The following is a 13,541-nucleotide window of genomic DNA, read 5'->3' on the forward strand; positions in this document are numbered from 1 at the left end:
AGTAGCTTTGGTACATCCCGTTTGTCCCGAGTCCATCTGTCTACATGCAAGGAAATTGAGAAATTACTTACCTGATAATTTCATGTTCCTTAGTGTAGACAGATGGACTCAGCTTCCCGCCCTTAGCTGCCGCATGGATGTGTTAAGTCCTCCTGTGGGGCTCTGGGTCCCAAGGGATTAGTGGTAAGTGTTCATACTGTCCCTAGGTTGGGGTACCTAGAATCTTATGTGAGTTCAGTGTTTTATGGTTGGTTGAGTAAAGTTCTGGTTATCTGTTTTTAATTGTTTTTTGCTAGTCTGTCCACAGTTACTTTTGAAGAGAATACTGGCAGGCTGGGGGTCACTGCAGGTCTATGTGTACTGTGATGTCAGCTTGCTCCATCTGCTGGCAGGGCAGTATAAACTCATTGGTCCTGAGTCCATCTGTCTACACTAAGGAAAACAAAATTATCAGGTAAGTAATTTCTCCAGTGCATAAACAGCAAATGAGCAGCATAGCAAGGAGGGGCCTCTGCACAATCCCCAGTGGCCTAATTGACCTCCTTTTGAAGCTAGTCCCAGCAGCACTGAAGTATGATATCACAAGTTAGAGGTCAGGAGTCTCATTCAGGCACGGCAACTGAGTAGTGGATTAGTGGCACCATTTGATAATGTGCATAAGCAGTAAATGAGCAGGGTAGCATGGAAGGGTCCTTGGTATAGTTCAGGTGACCGAACAATTTTATTGCATAAGAACATAAGAATTGCCATACTGGGTATATCAAACCCAGTATCCTGTTTCCATCAGTGGCCAATCCAGGTCACAAGTACCTGGCAAGATCCCATGCTGTTATTGTGCACTGATACATAGTGGCTGTTCCCTAAGCCTGCTGGATTGTTAAGTTTATGGTCTTCTCTTCCAGGAACTTGTCCAAATCCAGTTATGCTGACTGCCTTAACAGCATCCTCTGGCAATGAATTCAAGAGCTTAATTGTGTATTGAATGAAGAAAAACGTTTCTCTGATTTGTTTTGAATGTGCGGTTTAATAATTTCATGGAGTGTGCTCTACTCTTTTTTTTTTTTTTTTGAAAGAGTAAATAACCAGTTTACATTTACTTGTTCTGTTCCACTCATGATTTTATAGACCGCTTTTTTCCAAGCTGAATAGCCCTAACCTCTTTAGCCTTTCCTTATAAGGGAGTCATTCCATCCCCTTTATCATTTTGGTTGCCCTTCTCTGTACCTTTTCCAGTTCAACTATATCTTTTTTTGAGCTGCTGCGACCAGAACGGCACATAGTATTCAATGGAGTGATATAGACATGATATTCTCAGTTTTATTCTCTTTTTTTCCATTCCAAATGATTCCTAACATTGTTTGCTTCTTTGACTGCTGCCGCACATTGAGCCAAGCATTTCAAAGTATTATCTACTTTGACGCCCAGACCCTTTTCCTGGAAGGTAACTCCTAATATGGAGCCTAACATTGTGTAACTACAGTGTGGGTTACTTTTCCCTATGTACTTCACTTTGCACTTGTCCACATTAAATTTCATCTGCTATTTCAATGTCCAGTCTTCCGGTCTCTCAAGATCCTGCATTTTTTCACAATTTGCTTGTGATTTAACAATTAGGAATAATTTTGTGTTGTCTGCAAATTAGATAACCTTAGTCGTAAGAACATGAGTTGCCATACTGGGTCAGACCAAGGGTCCATCAAGCCCAGCATCCTATTTCCAACAGTGGCCAATCTAGGTTACAAGTACCTGGCCAGTATACAAACACTAAGTAGATTCCATGCTGCTAATGCAGATAATACCAGTGGCTATTCCCTAAGTCTGCTTGATTAATAGCAGTTAATGGACTTCTCTTCCAAGAACTTATCCAAACCTTTTTTTTAAACCCAGCTACACTAACTGCACTAACCACATCCTCTGGCAATACATTCCAAAGCTTAATTGTGCTTTAGTTTTAAATGTTCTACTTACTAACTTCTGTTATCCGAAAGAGTAAATAACCAATTCGCATTTATCCATTCTAGCCCTCATGATTTTATAGACCTCTATCATATCCACCTTCAGCTGTGTCTTCTTCAAGCTAAACTGCCCTAAACTCCTTAGCCTTTCCTCATAGGGGAGCCATTCCCCTTTCCAGATTATTTATAATTCTATTAAAAAGCACTAGTCCCAGTACAGTTCCTTGAGGCACTCCACTGTTTACCTTTCTCCACTGAGAAAACTGACCCGTTTGCAATCCACAAAAGGACATTGCCTTCTATTCTGTGACTTTTTTTTTTTTTATTTTTCAAATGCTTTCTGAAAATCCAAATTCGCTACATCCACCAGCTCACCATTATCCACATTATTAACCCCCATCAAAAAATGTAGCATATTGGTGTGGCAGGATTTCCTTTCTGTAAATAAATGATGGCTGTGTCCCATTAAATCATGTCTTTCTATATGTTCTATGATTTTTTTCTTTAGAATAGTTTCCATGATTTTTCCTGGCACTGAAGTCTGTTTCACTGGTCTATAGTTTCTCTGATCTTCTCTGGAGCCCTTTTTAAAGATCAGTGTTATGTTGGCCACCCTCCAGTCTTTGGGTAATAGATCTGAAACAACTCAAAAATGAAATTGCAGAACTCTGGGGTATATACCATCTATTCAGGTGATTTGCCACTCATTTTAGTTTGTCTGCCTTATTACGTCTTTCAGCTTCACTGAGATTTGTTTCAGTTCTTCTGAATCATCACCATTGAATTCAGTTCCTGGCATCTCAACATCCTCTTCAGTAAATACTGAAGCAAGGAATTTAGTCTTTCCACAATGGCCTTATCTTCCTTAAGTGCCCCTTTAAGCCACTGATCATCTAATGGTTCAGCTGACTCCCTCACAGGCTTCCTGCTTTAGATATATTTTTAAAAGTTCATATTATGCGTTTTTGCCTATGTGGTCAGATTCTTTTAAAATTCTTGTAGCCTTCCTTATCAGTGTTTTATATCTAACTTGCCAATGATTTTTTTTTACCTGTTTTTGTCAGATTCTTTTCAAATTTAAATTTTTTTTTATTTTAGTAAGTTTATAAATTTAACACAAGCATCCCTGTAACAGAAAACAAGAGGAAAAGTGTAATACAATAGCCATAAACACAATAATGAGAATATAGTATCTCATACATAGTCCTCCAAATAAGAAAATAGAGGGGAGACCAAGAAAAAAGAGCAAATTTACATTGCAATAAAATAATAAAACTGAGAGGTATAACACCATTATTCCAACAACAGTCATTTTAGAGAATCCAGGAAGAGTCTCAACTAAGAAGGTTCGAAATATACCTAATTAACATTGTGGAATTTCACTAAATATTTACATGGCTATCTCAATAAAAACTCTGTACCAAGTGCAAAAACCTATGAACACGCAGAAAACCTCCCCCCCCCCCCCCCCTCCCCCCAAATCTTGGGTAGCTCTGTTAATATCAGGGTATATTCATATTCTCTGCCCATGAAATGGGACTAACCTGTTACGGAAGAAAAATCTAGGCTCAGAATTCCTGTCATTCACGAAAGAAAACTGTTCCTCTTTTTGAAACTGGGAACTCTCGTGAAGATACTAGAAAATTCATCAGGTTTAAAGTAGGCTCTTGGCCCTGTTCACCACTGGCTCCTACATCCCTTGATGGCAAAAGGTAAGCCTTAGAAATGATTGGCATAGCTTTGAAGGGGATCTTCATAAACTGAGATAGATATAGTTCTTGAACAAATCCACTGGCAAAATACTCTTTTGTTTAATTTTTCAAATATACAGAGTATGAAACTTTGCACAGCAATTTGAGAGAGATTATAGGAAACATAAAAGAACCAATAACAACGAAGATGATTGCTTATTCTTTTGATATTGTAACTGAACCTTTTGCGGCACCTGTTAGAATGTACTATAGTACGCACTCAATCACCTTAATTTATGTGCCAACATGTAAACCGTAGCGATGCTATTTAACTTAGCGACGGTATAGAAAAGATTTTAAATATATAGAAAATCATTCTCACACTTATGACAAAAGAAATGGGGGAGGGGAACAAAAAAAAGAGAAGAAACTTACAGCATAAAAATGCATAGTAAACATAGACTGCGTGAAAATTACCCCCTTCAAAATATATCTGATAAACCTTTGAGGAGCCTCTGAGTGTTAGGTGTATGATTACTCACTGTGGCATTTAGGTAGTACCGCAATTGCTCTGGACTAAAAAAAAAAAATAAATAAATGTATTAGCATTCAATTTAATTCTACATTTACATGGATAGTGTTAAAAAAAACTTGCGCCTAGAACCTGAGCTTCAAGGTGCATATCCAGAAAAGCTTTACATCGTCCTTGTGTAGCTCTGGCTAAGTCAGGATATATCCTGACTAAACCACCATGAAAGGAAACATTTACATTTTTGAAGGAAGACTTCATTAGCAGACTTAGATCCTGCTCAGAAAAGAAGGAAACCAACATTGTAGACCTCTCAGTCACTTCCACAGCTGGATTTTCCAAATATGCAAATAGAGAAGATCCTGACTGATTAGAACTCTACGTAAAAGGAAGAATCGTATTTATTAAAGGCAGGAATCTTATCAGGTGACATCTTCAAAGTTTCAAAAAGATATCTCTTGAGCATAACATAACCCAGTTCACCAAGAACTTTAAGAAAATTTGTGAATTTCAAATTTAAATGCCTTAAATGTCTTCTCTTAGAAGGCTGGAATCCATGGAAAACCAAACGCTCACGAATAATGGAGTCATTAAGAAATTGCCATGCTGGGTCAGACCAAGGGTCCATCAAGCCCAGCATCCTGTTTCCAACCGAGGCCAAACCAGGCCACAAGAACCTGGCAATTACCCAAGTAGTGTCCTGTAAACTTTTCATATCATTCCCCAAAACTTGAATGGGGGTTGAGTGTTCCTGAAGAATTTTGCTGATCATGAGCAACAGAATCCAGTTTCTGGGAAACAGCCTCCGATCGCCGGTACTGATCAGTAAATGTCTGGGACAATCCTTCAATCAAATCCTAGAGGGACTCCAAGGTGACCGCCGCTGGTTTAATAATCCCAAAAGAGGGCCGAGGAGCCAAACGCTCACCTTTTTAAGATGGTCCAAGCCTCTGACATACTCTCCACTGGGAATTCCAGGGACAAGACGCGCACAACGGCACCTTCCTCCGTAGGATATTCAAAAAGCGTAGGTTTAGAATAACTCTGCCCTCTGCCAGACAAGACGCCAACATCTCCCTCTGTGTGTGGGACTGTAGGATGAGGTCATCAGCACCTCAGTGAGATTGGTGCCATGCTGGGTTGCAAGCAGCAGGGTTCTAAAGTCTGACTCCTCTTTGTTCTGCCAATGAGGCTCGAAGCCTGCAAATCTGGGGTAGGGACTGCGAATTCAGTGCTCGAATGCTGTTCCCAATGGGAGTGAGAATTCGGAAGGAAAAATCCTCACTCGCCTTTTTCTTGTGCAGCATAATTCAAACGAGCAATCAATCAAGAAACAATAAGTGTCGGAGCAGGAAGAAAACCGCATCCGCTCACGTTGCCATCTTAGGTTCCCCCCAGCAAAGTAAATTTAACAATAGGAAAGTTGAATAACCTTATATTTAAAATTCTAATGGAATTTTCAGTATTCTCCAGTTTCTTCGTGTGTACTATTTCACTCTGGATCAAACCATGTTGAGTATTCTCTACCCTATATAAACAAGTATCCAGGGTGTCCAACTTAACTCCATGAGAGACAATAAGGTCTTCAGTAACTTGTACGTGGCGATTGGTATCCATTGTGACACTTATAAGAGAAAATCGACAATTTCAGGGAAACTAGGACATTCCAAACTGCCTCTAAGGTAATGACAGGAGGTTTGATTAAAGCCTCTCTTTGAATAGTACTTACCCTGAGATCCTCTCCAGATGCACTCTCATCTATGTTAATGTTGCAAAGAACCCCTTGAAGCAATGGTGTCAAGACCTGAATCCAGGGACTGTCCAGAGATACTCCAGTTTCTCCAGGCCTGCTGAGTCCAGACTGATTCTGGGGCTATCCGCCAGCAAATCTGCTCCTACAGGCATCAAACAAAAAGGAGGGGAAGGCGTCACTTTAAGATGTCTCCTCAGCCGGGAGTGTCTGCGTTCGTTCACTGTCAGACACCACAACAGCTCCCACTCCTGGGCAAATTGACAGTGCTGGGTTAAGAAACCCATTAGTCCATGGCTGGAAAGGGTCTGCTGAGGGAGATGCTGGGATATTCTCCCTCAGTTTAGCCTTCCATTTGGTATGTGGCATGGTTAAGGCAAAAAAAGCAGCAAGAAAAACGGAGAGAGTTCAAACCATAGCCTCTCAGCCATGGCCATCTTGGTCCTTATATTAGGGTGGGGGTATTTTTTGTTTTGGTTCCCCCCCCCCAATTTTTGAAAATGTCTTTTGGATAAAATAGCCTCTTTCACCTCTCCTTTTAATCATGCCAGCAGTTGTTTGGCCTTCCTTCCACTTTTTTTAATGCATGGAATACATCTGGTCTGGGCTTCCAAGATGGTATTTTTAAACTATGACCACGCCTGGTGTAAACTCTTTACCTTTGTGGCTGCACCTTTCAGTTGCAGTAGAGTTCCTTGTTGATGGTTTTCTCTAATTTGCAGGACTGTACAGTGCTGTGCCGCCTCCCAGTGCTGTGCCGAAAAAAGTCCCAGTGAAGGTGCCATCAGCCAAGGCAGCAGTGAACAAGAAAAAGGCAGAGAGCAGTGGTGATTCTGAGCGCAGCAATGAAGCCAAGAAGCCTTTGCCAAAGAAGAAGCCACAAGGTATGTTACAGAAGATAATACAAAGGCCCCTGACGTTTCATTCATTAATTCATTCCTTTATGTGATTTATATTTCTGCTAAACCAAAGGTGGAGTAAAGGTAAGACAAATAAGTACAGTAAGAAAAGAAAACAAGGCCCACAAATTAAAATGCACCCCAACAGTGTAATCTCAAGCACCTGTACAGTTGATGAACAACATAACAAGGGCTCCAGAATGGACTAGCAGTAAAACTAAATGCCGAATCTCCAATCTACCTAGCTTCTCCAATAGCTTCACTTTTGTTTTGTCCCTTATCTTCTTTAAATAGGATGCTCTAGCAATCAGTTTGCCCCTGGTTACTGCTTTAAAGCAGTCCCATATTGTCTCTGAAGATACCCACTATTTTAATTTTCAGCCAGATACTTCCCTAACTCCTCACTGTACTCACTGCCATCTAACAGGCTGTCAAGTCTCCAAAACCTCTCTCCCAATTGACCCCCTAACCCCTTAAGGGAAAACCAAATGGCCGCATGATCTGACCATGTTATTACCTCAATCTCTGTAACTCCTACTTTATTTACCAGGGCTTTGTCTACTAAAAAGAAATCAGTCCGATAATAAACCCCATGTGCCTTGGAATAAAAGGTATAATTTTTCTCAGAGGGATGAAAGACTCCAAACATCTACCAAGTCCCAATTCACCATAAGCGATTTCAAACCCTTCCTGTTGATTCGAGAGTATCCCCCACCCCCACTACTATCATCCAAGAACAGGTATCTGGTAAGATTAAAATCCCCCGCCCCCCTATAACAAGATAACCTTTTGCCTATTGCTGCAAGGTTTTTGGAAGTGCCTCTGAAAATTGCCCCTGTCCCATGTTGGGTGCATACACCAGAGAGTACATATCTCTATCCATCCTAAATTTAACGATAAAGTACCTACCCTCTAAGTCCCTCAAAACTAAAATCTCATCCCCCCACCACATTTTTGGAGAACAGAATACCCACCCCACAATATTTGTTAAGTACTGGAGCTGCAGCAAACAAACTGTAAGGGATAGTGGGCAGAGGCCAAGTAACCTTTTGCATTTCCTCTTTAAATGTGTTTCCTGACAAAACAGCACGTCCACCCGCTGTCCTAGAGCATCTTGCAACAAACGCTTCCTCTTAATATAGGTATTCAGCCCTTTAACTCCCCCATTTTACAGAACTCCACCTTCCACTCCAATAGCAGGTACAATACTTCCTATTATCTCACAGATACTGCAACGAAGCACAAACACTATTGTGTCCCCCAAAAGTGCTCTAGCTAACAAAGGAAGTGCCTAATGTCCCCAGAACTCCCCCCCCAAAACACACAACCTCCCTCCTTCCTCTTCCAAATCACACCCACAACCACCTGAAGGAATGTCAGTGCTCTTCTCAGCCCAGCAGCTCTGGAACCCCTCCAACCGACCCACCGCATACAAAATCCTCAGGTCTTCCCCTTAATAGCCTAGCAAGCAGCATTCAAACAAAGCAACTTGAGTCCACAAAGTCCAGACCCATGAAAACCAAGATCACTAGTCAAAGACCAGCATCAATCAGCAGATCTCAGCAATACGTCTCTAAGGCGAGACCCCCCCCCCCCCCCCCCTCAAGTCTTCAGGTCTTTTAATGTAGGTGATCCTTCAGAGTTTTTCCGCAGATGCCTCCCTCCGGATTGCCCGCGTTGCCATCTGAAATTGCTCACACTAGGACGCGCCATAGTGAACCGTCTCGCAGTAGAACCGGCAGATTTCACCAAACCAGCAGCTTGAAGAATCTTTTCTGCCTCTTCTACAGTTGAAACCCTGGAGGTCACTTCATCTATTGTAAACTGTTATCAAAAGGGAAACAACAAGTAGTTGTAGGATCACCTACATTAGAAGACCTGAAGACTTGAGGGGGGGGGTCTCGCCTTAGAGACGTATTGCTGAGATCTGCTGATTGATGCTGGTCTTTGACTAGTGAGCTTGGTTTTCATGGGTCTGGACTTTGTGGACACAAGTTGTTTTGTTTGAATGCTGCTTGCTAGGCTATTAAGGGGAAGACGTGAGGATTTTGTATGCGGTGGGTCGGTTGGAGGGGTTCCAGAGCTGCTGGGCTGAGAAGAACGCTGACATTCCTTCAGGTGGTTGTGGGTGTGATTTGGAAGAGGAAGGAGGGAGGTTATGTGTTTGGAGGGGGGGGGAGTTCTGGGGACATTAGGCACTTCCTTTTGTTGGCTAGAGCACTTGTGGGGGGGGGGCACAATAGTGATTGTGTTTCGTTGCAGTATCTGTGAGATAATAGGAAGTATTGTACCTGCTATTGGAGTGGAGTTTTGGGGGAGTGGTAGCTGGAGTTGTGTAACAGTCCTCAACACCTGTAGGACCTCTTTAAATTCACGTCGTTTCTTGATGGTGATTGGTGACAAATCTTGAATAATGTCTCTCTTGTGTCCGTGCCACTGTAGATCTTTTGTTTCCCTTGCATCATCATCTTTTCCTTGACAGCAAGCTCATGGAAACAGACCACAATATCGTGAGGAGCATTGCCTCGCGGGCTAGCCAAAGCCCTATGAGTTCTATCTAATAGGATTTTAGGGGCAGTTTCTTCACCGCCCATGGGGCTCAAAAGCAAAGAGCAAAATATCTTTCACCACTCAGTTCTCAGGGACTCCTCAGAACCTGAAATTTCCCCTCCTGGACCTGTTTTCTAAGTCTTCAAGCCACTCCTGGCACATTAAGATATCAGCTTTTAGAGTCTTCATTTCTCGCTGTGAACATTCTTGAAATGTTTCCTGCCCAGAAGCCTCTGTTCCACTGCATCCGCACGCTGACCCAGCTCAGCATTCTCGCGTTTCAACTCGGCTGCGATCGATTTGAGTTCCTGCTGCAGGGATCCCGTCCCGTCTCGCGGCTCACTATAAACCACCTCTGAAAATCCTCCCAAGACAGGGACCAATCAAGCAGCAAAGACTCCAGCACTGCTGCTCCAGCTGAAAAGGGGGGTCGACACGCTTCCATTTTCTTCATCTTCCTCTGACTTGAGAGAAGGGTTTTAAATCTGCAATTTTCTTCCGAACAGACATCTCAGCCTTCCCGGAGACAAAGAGCTGTAAATGTAAAGCAATTAATGCACTGATTGCCTCTCTGCAGGAGGGATTATCTGATTTTGGGATCTGGAGCTTGGCTCTTAAACTGCCTTTCCCAGGGCTGATGTCACTTACCCCCTTGAATCCCTGTTAAATTGCAAAAGTGGTTATGGTGTGGCTGTGGTATAAATTCCCTACATTTGATGTATGAATTGGTATATTGTATATCCGGGAGATGATGCTAAAGTTCCTGACAAGGCCCTTGTTTCGCTGCTTCCAGCTTCCTCAGGAACACCATGGGAGTATGTTGTGTTCAAAACGACCAGAGAAACCTCCCAGTACAAGCAGGGTATGTTCACAATCTGGATATCACCTCTGTGAGGTTGGACCATCCAGGTTTAAGTAGCTTTAAAAAAAAAAAATCATTCACGAACGAACAGGGTGGTAAAACTACCTGATCCCCTGCCGTTTTGGTGACACAAACATTTTTCAGTGAGGCTGAATGGTTGTGCTGCATAAAACATATTGGCCAGTGCTAGGGTCGGCATGCCTCCAGATGGAGCAAACACTGTAATTTGAAAAAAGGCCGAGTACCTAAACCAAAGTAGAAAGCCTTCCTCCCACTAAACAGGCTTAACTGCAGGAAATGAAAATGAGGCTTGTTGAGATCTGCAGAGCCACAGCTTTTTGTTGTCTGTTCACACCTTCGCGTCCCACTACGGTCTGGATGCTATCAAGAAGTGACAGTACCTTTTGGGCAAGCAGTTTTCCACAACCTGTTCACTCAGTAGTCCACTGTCCACAGGGGAGCCAGGTTGCTTATATTCAGTAAATGCTCCGCTGCAACCCTCGGCTTGGGACTCCCTATGCATCATGGCTAATTAAGCCCTGCTTGTTGATGGGTAAAGCAAGTTTGCTCACTGTTAAATTGGGTTTTCTGTAGACAGCAGGATGAATTAGTCATTCTTAATACCCACCTGCCTCCCTGGAGAGTGGATTGCCTAGCTAAAGCTTACCTCTGCAATGAACTGAGGGGATTATCAGGCAGTGCAGGACCCCCCCAGGCACGCTCAGAGGCAAAAGCCTTGCTGAGCTTGAGAGATGGCTCCAGATGACATTGCCCATGTGTCCAGGTTAACTCATCTTACTGTCTTTGGAGAGCCCCATTTCCGGAAGGCAAACGGGCTTTTCTAGATTTTCCTGTCTTCCTATCTGTCGTCATTGTTTTCTCTCTTCTTACCACCTCCTCTGCTTCTTTTACCCAGTGACGAGGTAGAAGGGGGTGGTTCTCTCCCTTTGTGCAAAGCCCAGGCTTTTCCTTCCAGTAGGGGTGCTGGGCTGTGGCCCGTACCTCAGAAGTGCTGTCTCCCACTTCACTCTTTCTTTTCTCATCCCCCTTTGCCATCTCCTCATGTTTCTTCCTGTCTTCTCTATCCTGCTCTTTTCCTTTTCTCATTGTCCCACTGAGCTCTCTCTCTCTCTCTCTCTCTCTCTCTCTCTCTCTCTCTGCTACTTCTTTGAGTCTTTTGGTCTTTCCCCAGTTTCTCTCCTTTTCTTTCTCCTCCCCTCCTTTTCTCTCTTTACTTCTTCCCCTGTGGCCGTTGCTGTCCAGCTGAATGTGGTACTGCTATAGTGGTGCTACAGTGAGGTCAGCCATGAGGGGGAGGGCAGATAGAAAACACTTTGGGCTCCTGCTGTATATTAATTTTAATAAAGCATTTCTATTCCACTTTTTCCAGCAAATGCTTAATCAAAGCAGATTACAGCATGTAACTAAAAAAAAAACCCAAAACATACAGATGAATTAAAATAGTCATAAAATAACATACGGTTATTGCTCTGAAAAAAAAAAAATCCTTATTCCTCCCTGTTAAAGCATGAAAGTCGTAATCTCAAATGTAATAATATAATCATAAAATGAAAAACAGATGCTAGTTCCTCCCAGTTGCCCATTTACAGCCTTCTAAAGAGAGGTTCCCCCTTCCTGCTGTAGACCCAGTAGTGATGGAGGAATCGGGCATAGCTGCTCGGGAGGCCAGCCTGCTCCTGCCTGCGCTCTCCTCTGCAGCCGCTCGTGTGGGGCTAGCGCATCAGCTTCCGTGGCCCCTGGAGGGCCGGGTCTGTGGACCTGGGCACTCCATATAAAACACGGAGCGTTGCCCCTCTGCAGTGGGAAGGAAAAGCTGGGGCTGCGGCAGAGGAAGATTGAAGGTGAGCAAAACCATGTCTGAGGTAGGTAAGAGAAGCTGCAGAGGGGAGGGAAAAACCTAGGAGGAAGTGGAGCATGTGGCGTGGCGTGTTCTGGGCCACACAAGTGTGCCAGAAATCACTGTTGTGTGCTCGTGTCTCGTGTGCAGGTGGGATTCACCAGCAAGATGGCGCTCTTCCTGTGTCCTTCCCCTTAGCTCATTGGTGGCATGAAAGACGCATCATTGTTATATGGGCAATCTGGCACTAGAAAATGCAGACTGAATTTCCAGTGGTGGTTCTTATTAATCTCAGGATGAGAGTCTAGCTAGTGACTTTTTTTTTTTTTTTTTGGTTATTGAAGTTGGACCTGAAACTCTGTGCTCTGTGTGAGATGCACTGCAGAAGTGTTAGCCCCCCCCCAATGGCTGCCTGGAAACAGGGTTAACTGCGGCACTTATAAACATTTTGCTGAATTTGGCTTGTTTCCTCTTACAGCCAAAGCTACCGCTGTAAAACCCGTGGCTTCAGGACCCAAACCTGTGGTTAAGAAAGCAGAATCCAGTTCTGACAGTGACTCTGGTAAGGAGGAGGTAGTTATCCCTGTGTGCTGATTTCTCTCACCTGTTCTTGTTTGTAGGTTGCCTGCTACTATGATCATCTCCATGATACTTTGAAAAACCATTGGTGGAAGTTTAAAATAGGATTTAACTTCCCAGTAGAGGTCATGTTGTAAGTTTCAGGGACATGATTATTGTGTATGCAGCCCTGCTGGGCACTGGGATGAAAGAGTTTGCTGCTGATATGGAGTGAGCAGATGTCCTGTCTGTATACATAAGAAATCAAAGAAGGGATGAGGGAGGTGGGTACACTGAATTCTTGTTATGTTCCTCTTTTTCACTTTCCTTAGAGGCTTCTTGCACACCATCTAGTGGCTGAGGGAGATGGAAGTATCTCACAGCCGAGGAATGGCCAAGTCCAGTCCTCAAATGCCACAACAGATCTGGTTTTGGGGATATCCACAATGAATATGCATGAGATATTTGCATGCACTGCCTCCACTGTATGCAAATCTGTCTCATGTATATTCGTTGTAGATATCCTGAAAACCAGGCCCATTTGTGTCTTGAAAATTAGTTGGCCACCCCTGTCATTAACCCATTGCCAAGCTTTTTGCAAAAAAATTAGCCAGTCTGGTTTGCAGGACATCTACGATGAATATGCATGACAGTTTTGCATGTGGTGGAGGCAGTGCATTTAGATAATGCAGATAATTTAAAAAAAAAAAAAAAAAGTTAAATGTATGGGAAGAATATATTCAGTCACTCCTCCATAGTGAGGAGTACATTTAGGAGCTTCTAATCCTAACATGATTGGGGAAACGTTAAAGATTAGTTTAAGTATTGAGTTATACTGACATTTGGGATGGTGGAACAGTGATGTAGTGCATATTTGGGATGGTACCAA

The 13,541-nt window shown here is 43.1% G+C and overlaps 1 protein-coding gene across 2 annotated transcripts in view; it reads left to right on the forward strand.

Moving 5' to 3' along the window:
* The window catches only part of NOLC1 (nucleolar and coiled-body phosphoprotein 1), a 99,176-nt gene that overhangs the window by 33,127 nt on the left and 52,508 nt on the right, over positions 1 to 13,541 (forward strand). For both annotated transcript variants that reach the window (XM_029609010.1, XM_029609009.1), the window contains exons 6-7: positions 6,648 to 6,809; positions 12,573 to 12,656. In XM_029609010.1, coding sequence (XP_029464870.1) covers positions 6,648 to 6,809; positions 12,573 to 12,656 — 246 coding nt within the window. The remainder of the gene's footprint in view (positions 1 to 6,647; positions 6,810 to 12,572; positions 12,657 to 13,541) is intronic.

This window comes from Rhinatrema bivittatum, chromosome 7, assembly GCF_901001135.1.
Source record: "Rhinatrema bivittatum chromosome 7, aRhiBiv1.1, whole genome shotgun sequence".
Lineage (NCBI taxonomy): Eukaryota > Metazoa > Chordata > Amphibia > Gymnophiona > Rhinatrematidae > Rhinatrema > Rhinatrema bivittatum.